The sequence below is a fragment of the Tyto alba genome, unplaced genomic scaffold (genome assembly GCF_018691265.1).
Source record: "Tyto alba isolate M040663 unplaced genomic scaffold, T.alba_DEE_v4.0 Super-Scaffold_20, whole genome shotgun sequence".
NCBI classification, from domain to species: Eukaryota; Metazoa; Chordata; class Aves; order Strigiformes; family Tytonidae; genus Tyto; species Tyto alba.
Genome location: NW_024881283.1, coordinates 476,544 through 484,119, shown reverse-complemented (window position 1 = coordinate 484,119; position 7,576 = coordinate 476,544). Strand labels below are relative to the sequence as shown.

Sequence of the window (7,576 nt, the reverse complement as noted above, 5' to 3'; positions counted from 1 at the left end):
TCAGTGCGTCCTTGATCTCCTGGTTCCTCATGCTGTAGATGAGGGGTTCACTGCTGGGGGCACCACCGAGTACAGAAATGACACCACCAGGTCCAGAGATGGGGAGGAGATGGATGGGGGCTTCAAGTGGGCAAACATGGCAGTGCTGATAAACAGGGAGACCACGACAAGGTGAGGGAGACACGTGGAAAAGGCTTTGTGCTGTCCCTGCTCAGAGGGGATCCTCAGCACCACACGGAAGATCTGGACATAGGAAAAAGGAATGAAAGCAAAACACCCAAAAACTAAACTGGCACTAACAACAAGGAGCCCAACTTCCCTGAGGTAGGAGTAAGAGCAGGAGAGCTTGAGGATCTGAGGGACTTCACAGAAGAACTGGTCCACAGCATTCCCCTGGCAGAGGGGTAGGGAAAAAGTGTTGGCAGTGTGCAGGAGAGAATAGAGCAACGCAGTGCCCCAGGCAGCTGCTGCCATGTGGACACAAGCTCTGCTGCCCAGGAGGTTCCCGTAGTGCAGGGGTTGGCAGATGGCAACATACCGGTCATAGGCCATGATGGTGAGAAGAGAAAACTCTGCTGTAGCAAAGAAAAAGAAAAAAAATACCTGTGCAGCACATCCCAAGTAGGAGATGTCCCTGGTGTCCCAGAGGGCATTGGCCATGGCTTTGGGGAGAGTGGTGGAGATGGAGCCCAGGTCGAGAGGGAGAGGTTGAGGAGGAAGAAGTACATGGGGGTGTGGAGGTGGTGGTCGCAGGCGATGGCGGTGATGATGAGGCCGTTGCCCAGGAGGGCAGCCAGGTAGATGCCCAGGAAGAGCCAGAAGTGCAGGAGCTGCAGCTCCCGTCTGTCTGCAAATGCCAGGAGCAGGAACTCAGTGATGGAGCTGCTGTTGGACATTTGCTTCCTCTGAACATGGAAGGCTGTTCAAGGAGGAAAAACAGTGACAAGTCAGGAGAGACTTCTCTGAGAAAAATCTATCTCCTTTCTCTAGTAACATCCCTGCTGCTACACATCACTGTGTTTTCCTTTCCTGAGAACTTTCTTCAGCTCTGTGGCTGGAGCTCTGATTGCTGCTGGATATACATGCCATGGTGTGAACAGTTTCTGCCTGCTTTCTACTGAGGAGTCAGATCTTTCAGTGATTTGTCAGAAAATCCTACTCCTAACCCTGAAGGGCTTGTCAGTCTCTGTTCTGCCGGTGCTAAGGAACAGAGAGAACAAAAGGCAGGTTGAGAGGGTTTTCTACTGCACTCAGGGAGAGCAGAGTGAGTCCTGTGAGGCAAGACGATTGGCTGTGCCTTAGTGCAGAGTGAGAGCAGCAGGTCTGTCCTGTCTTGTTCCCATCTGCCCTGGACTTGCACCTTTCTAAGACTGAGGGTGATTACACTCCCGTGTTACCCTGAAAACCAGCAAGACAGTGCTGAGAGCAGAGGGATCCACTGCAGAGCACCAGACGACTCACCCTTTTTCCAAGTGTCAGCACCCCACTTTAGCCAATGTCACCCACGGCTCACAGAGTCCCCTGGAAGCAGCAGACAGCTGCGATGGACACCCCAAGGAGAGAGCCAAGGGTCCCAACCATGGCAACTTCTTAAGGGAGAGCCAGCTCCTGGCCCAGCCTCACAGACTGCGTTGCCCAGAGCTTCACGGCTTAGAGGAAAGCTGGGACACCTCATTGCTGGGGGCACATCTGCAGAGGAGGGCTCCCAAGCTCTGTGCCTGACTCTGCAGCTGAAACCCCCTTCCCAGAGAGCCTGTCAACAACACCAAGGGCATCTGAGCAAGGCAAGGAGAGGGACAGGGGCTCTCAGGAAAGCCTTTCCCTTCGGCAGCTCTGCACAGCCCCTCCCAGACAGCAGCAATGCAGGACAGTCGCCTCAGGCCCTGCTCAGCGGGAACTGGGCCCCTGGCAGCAGAGATGCACTTCATCCCTTCTGCTGGGCTGCTGGGCCAGGAGGTGACTACGGCCAGGAGCCACGGGCTAAGGGCTGTGCTGGGTGGCAGAGGAGACAAGAGGAGTGTTGCTCAGGGAAGGAGTCTGCCCTGCAGCAGGGTTTCCCTTAGCATTTCCCTCCCTCCCTGCCCACATCTCCTCTGCCTTGAGCTGCCCAGGCTGGCAGTTCTGTCTTTGAGCCCATGTTTCCTCCCTGCCAGTGCTCACAGTCCCCAACCCAGCCCCTGTGAGCACAGCTCTGCCCTGCAGCCTCTCTGTGTGTGCAGGGCTTAAAGCACAGCCCACCCAAACCCTGATGAAAATGGAAAGGTGATGATGGTGTGTTTTGTTAGCTGGTGGGGCGAGAAGGCACATTCTGAGGTTCCCGGTAATCCTCACTGTTACAGCTTAAGAATCTCAGCCCCTGCTCTCATCAGCAAAGCTGATAGAAAGACGGAAGCCACAGAAAAGTAGAAGCAGAGAGTCCAGACAGCACAGACACAAAAAGAAAATCCCAGAGAGGAAAGTACTTGTGAAAAGTTGAGTGGGAAATGAGCTGGGGAAGATCTGGAGCTGTGAGCACCCCTGATCCAGGCAGCAGCCTCTGGAGAGCAGAAGGAGCCTGCCCTGGCGGGGGTCTCTCCTTCCCCCCACAGCTTCTCCCCACAGCGCCGTGGGGAGCTCCCCGGGCAGGCTGAGTGCTGACCCTGGCAGGCGGCAGAGTCCCTGCCCCAGCACACAGCCCCTGGGGTGCAGGGACCCTGCTGGGAAGGACAGCCCTGGGCACCCCTGCCTGCACACCCGGCTGCACACCCCTGCAGCCGGCCCCGCCAGAAGGCAGCCCTCATGCCCTGGCCCTCGCAGGGGGCACCAGGGAAGCCCTGCTCGGAGCAGATCCTCCTCCTCCTCCTTTAGGCAGGAGGCAGATTCTTGGCAGCTCTGCGCCTTCCCCAGATCCCTCCCCGAGCTGCAGCTGCATTGCCCTGCACCCCCAGACTTACTGTGGCCAGGGCCCTGACGCTTTCTCCTCCTCGGAGCTCTCAGCAGCCTCCCAGCCCAGGCTGCCTTGAAGCTGTGTGTGCCTCGCTGCTCTGCCCTGGGTGCCTGCAGGCAGTGCCCCCAGCCCTGCTGCGCTTTGCAGAGGAGCTGCTCCTGGGCAGAGCTGTCTCTCTGCAGCGCTGCCCACTTGCCAGGAGCTCCCTCCGGCCCAGGAGCCCGGCCCAGCTCAGCACCACAGCAACAGCCTAAGGCAGTTTAATGACCCCTCAGGAGGGTTTGGTGCCAACTCCATGAACCTCAGGCACTGAGAAGAACCTGAAGAAACCTCTGAAGAAGTCAGAGTTATATTCAAACTCCAAAGTTTCCTGGAGTGTTAATGGCTCCCACTGAGGGACACTGTTGACAAAGCCTCCTCAGGTTCCTGTTAGAGCAGAAATCTGGAGGCAGTGAAACAAAAAGGGAAAGGTGGCTCTGATGCTGAGTAAACCTGAATGTGTTGCATTAAGACAAAGGGCCAGTACCCATGCCAATTAAACAAATAGCCATGCCGTGATCCCCAGCCCCTGGGAAGGGAGATCCTGTCCCTCCCACATTCCTCAGGGCTCTTCCTGGGGTAGGGGCTATGGAGATGTGCACCTCCCAGGCTCCTGAGGATGCACAAGGAGGCCATGAGGCCCCTGTGCTGCAAGGGACTGTGCCTCCTCACAGGCATCAGTGGCAGAGACAACAGCCATAGCCAAAGTCGTGATGGGGTTGACATTACTGGGGGCTTTCAGCTTTCCCACAGCCCTCTGTCATCTCCACCACAGGCTGTCCTATGGGGTTGCACCCCCTGCGCCTCTTTCCCTGCAGGCTGTCCTCATCCCCCCAGCTGTCTCACCTCGTTCCCACCTGAGCCTCTTCCTTCCTTTCCTGATCTCTCACCATCCTCCCTGGCTCTTCTTGAAACGCAAAGCCTTGGGCTGATCCAGAATCCTTCTGAGTGATGCGTTGCTTTGCTGCTTGTCTCCACTCTGGCCTTCCCCAGCTGCACTTTGTGGCATTATTTCTTTCTCATGCTGTTTTCCACTATGAAGGAAATCAACATCTCTGAAACCTCTCCTCAAGCACTGTCAGTCTACTCCTAGACTGTCCCAAGTCTTCACTCCACTCTCCTACGACATTCAATCTCCCTATACTGCTCATGCACTTGAGGCATACGAACCCCATCTTGGGAGATGTCTGGGCACTTGCCAAGTTGTTTGTATTAAAATAGAGTGGTCATAGGCCAAGAAAGACCAAGTGAGGGTTTTTATCAGGGCCTGTATTGGCAGGAAAAGGGACAATGATTTTAGATTTAGATTTGATTTAGAGAAAAAATGTTTTACCATGAGACTGTGGAGACAGTGGAACAGGTTGCCTAGAGAAGTTCGAGGGAGGACACAACCATCACCAATTTGGGCAACCTGTTCCAGTGTCTCATCACCCTCACAGTAAAGAATAGCTTCCTTAGATCTCAATCTAACCTCTTCTAGTATTAAACCTTAACGTTTGACCTCTCCCTACAATCCCTGATCAAGAGTCTCCTGCCACGTTTCCTGCAGGATCCCTTTAATTACTGGAAAACATCAAGATGGTCTCCCTGGAGCCTTCTCTTATTGAGGCTGAACACCCCTAGCTCTCTCAGCTTGTCCTCACAGGGAAGGTGCTCCAGCCCCCTGATCATCTTCATGGCTTCCTCTGGCCCAGCTCAAGCAGGTCCGTGTCCTTCTTATGCTGGTGGTCCCACATCTGGACACAGCACTGCAGGTAGAGTCTCATAAGAGCAGAGAGGGGGAGAAAAACTTCTCTCAACCTGCTGGCCACTCTTCTCTTCATGCAGCCCAGGACACGGTTGGCTTTCTGGGCTGTGAGCTCACGTTGCTGGCTCATAGTCAGTTTTACATCCACTCCTACCCCCAAGTCTTTTTCTGCAGGGCTGCTCTCAATCCACTCTTTGCCCAGCCTGTACCTGTGCTTAGGATTGCCCCGATGCATGGCCAGGACCTTGAACCTGGCCTTGTTGGAATTCATGAGCTTTGCACGGGCCCAGCATTTGTGCATGGTGGAGCAGGGGAATGAGAGGATCCCAGGGCCAGGTTCTGGATAAATGGAAGGTTCAAGTCCAACTCTTGGAGGGATCCATTTTGTCTATCTATTTAGGTACAGATGTTGCAGTACACTAGCCTAGCATAGCAACAGCCCACCCTTGTTCCCTTCCTCCACTGCCCATGGCTTGGATTGGCCTAGACACCTTGCCTTGCACCACGGGTCTTTCCTTGACAATAATGCATTTATGGGGCAGGGAGTTTGTGTCAGTGCAGGGACAGGTCTGGCTCTGACAGGGACCATGAAGCAGCTGCTGGGAGGTGACAGCAAGGACAGTTTACAAAGGACAAATTTATATGTATAGACCTCATTGTTTTTAGGAAGGCAACGCTTGCCTGGAGCTGGTGGTTGAAAGGAAAAGTCAAGAGTAAAAGGAAGAGTTTCAATTACACATTAGAGACCAAGGTTAAGAAGGAAAATACAGGGCTGCTGATGAAGGGTGAGGGTGATTTAATAACAGCAGAGACAGGTGGAAGGGGCACTCAATGCCATCTTTGTTTAATTCTGTACTGAAAAGGTCTCCAGGCCTCTCTGCTGAGGGAAAGGGCTCAACGAGCAGGAGAGCACACATTGACAGGAACCTCAGGCAACCCAGCAAGGCCAAGTGCCCGTGTGTGACCCTGCAGGACATCCCCCTGGCAATGGCACAGGCTGGGAGCTGCCTGGCTGGGAGAAGCCCTGTGGGAAAGGTCTGGGTGGGTTGGAGAGGAGGCAGCCGTGTGCCCTGGCAGCAAGGGAGGCCAGCTGCACCCAGGCCTTTGTGGCCAGCAGGACGGCCAGGAGATCAAGAGAGGGGCTTGTCTGGGTTACTGCGTCCGGATTGCAGATCCCCAGTACAGGAAGGATGTTGGCAAGCTGGAGGGGGTTCAGTGAATGGCCCCCAAGACAGGCCGGGGCTGGAACACTTTGCCTGTGAGGAGAGGCTGAGGGAGCTGGGCTTGTGCAGCCTGGAGAAGGGAAGGCTGAGGGGCACCTCCCTGCAGCCTCTCCACACCTATGAGGAGGTCTTGAAAAGCACAGAATGGGGTTCTCCACCACGGAGCATGTTAAGAGGGTGAAAGAGGAGGGTTGGGTGGAACAGGGGATGTTCACCCTGGAGATAAGGAAAAGATTTTCCAGCAGTCTCAGGGCTCGTCCTGAGCAGGGTGGCCATGAGCCCTGCGTGCCCTCCTGTCTGCCATGGCTGCTCAGGTCACAAGAACAGAGGTGCCCCCAGAATCAGAATGCAGGTGGGCCTCTTCCACCTGCCTCAGCCCTTCCCCCCTCAAGGAGGTCATTTCTGTTGGGTGGCTTCTCAGATGCACTGGATGACCTCAGAATGCCTGCTGGCCAGCATGTCTCCTGAGGGCCAGTCAGGCTGCTGCAGTGGAAGCCACCTCATCATCATCACCATTCCTGCCATCTGCCCTTGGTCTGTCTCTCCCCTGCCTCTCTGTTCCTAGCTTGTCTCTGATGGGATGAGTGGTTTTGTGATGCACGTGTTGGCCCCAAATTGCTGGGGCCAGCTGCTGGTCAATCAGGTTCCTGTAACAGTCGTGGCCTCACAATCAACATCACAATTGATGTTGCCTTTGCTCATCTCTCCCCATCCACTCCCTTGACTCTTCATCTCTGGTGCAGCCCACGTTCAACAGCCAAACCCAGCCCCTTTCCTGGCCTTTCCCTGTCCCCTGCCCCACAGCTGGACAGAACCAGCCTGGGACGTGGTGTGTTTTGGCTGTGAATTTATTGTGACTTAAGCTTGTGACTGTATGTTTCTCTGCTAGAAATTGAGCTTCTGTTCCAAACTTCTCTAGCTCATTTTCTAAAATCTTTAGTCCTCTTTCTAAATCTTGCACCTGGCCAATACCTAACTGCAGTTATTTAATATGTAACCAGAGTCTGTGTCTGTGGACCATAAGATCATCCTCATTTGTGATTAAGACTGCTCCCTTACTTTGCGAAGTTCCTCCTTCAATTTCTAGATGTCTTTTTGCAAGTTCTTTATCATCAGTTCCTTTCAGGAGAAATCTATTTCTGAATGCACCAGCTCAGGGCAAAATGCTCTATTGCTGGGGCAAGTGGAGAAGTTTGAGGAGCCCCTGGGCCAGGAGTCTTTTCCTGGGAGAGGGGCTGGCACAGAGCGGCTTGCTGGCAGGGGACAATAAGGATGCCTGGGAGACCGCAGCAAGGGACACAGGGAGACACTGGCCTCCGTCTCCTCATGCCATGGCTGGCCCTCAGCCCTGGGGCTGATGGGGAGGCTGAGACACTTCTCTTTCCTTCCTTCACTCCCCACACTTGGATGGGCCTCAGGAAACATCCAGGAGCCTGGAGGATGCACAAACCTCCTGGTCCAAGGGAGTGGGGTTATGTGTGACAGTGTGTGTGTGAAAGACATGAAGAAGATGTGAGGTGTCTGTGTGAAGATTCTGCAGCATCCCCTGAGGGGAAGGATCCCCATTCCCAGGCTATGGGCGTCAGGGCTTGATCATCCTGCGTGAGGAAACACATCACGGGCTTTCACAGTCACCTGAAC

The 7,576-nt window shown here is 54.5% G+C and overlaps 1 protein-coding gene across 1 annotated transcript; it reads right to left on the bottom strand.

Annotated features, from left to right (window-relative positions):
- Nucleotides 1-27: 27 nt before the first annotated feature.
- On the bottom strand, nt 28-516 carry LOC122153532 (olfactory receptor 14J1-like; the record flags this gene model as incomplete). The annotated part of the gene is made up of 1 exon (XM_042793838.1): nt 28-516. A coding segment is annotated over one exon (489 nt), but the record flags the coding sequence as incomplete, so codon positions are not given.
- Nucleotides 517-7,576: the final 7,060 nt, after the last annotated feature.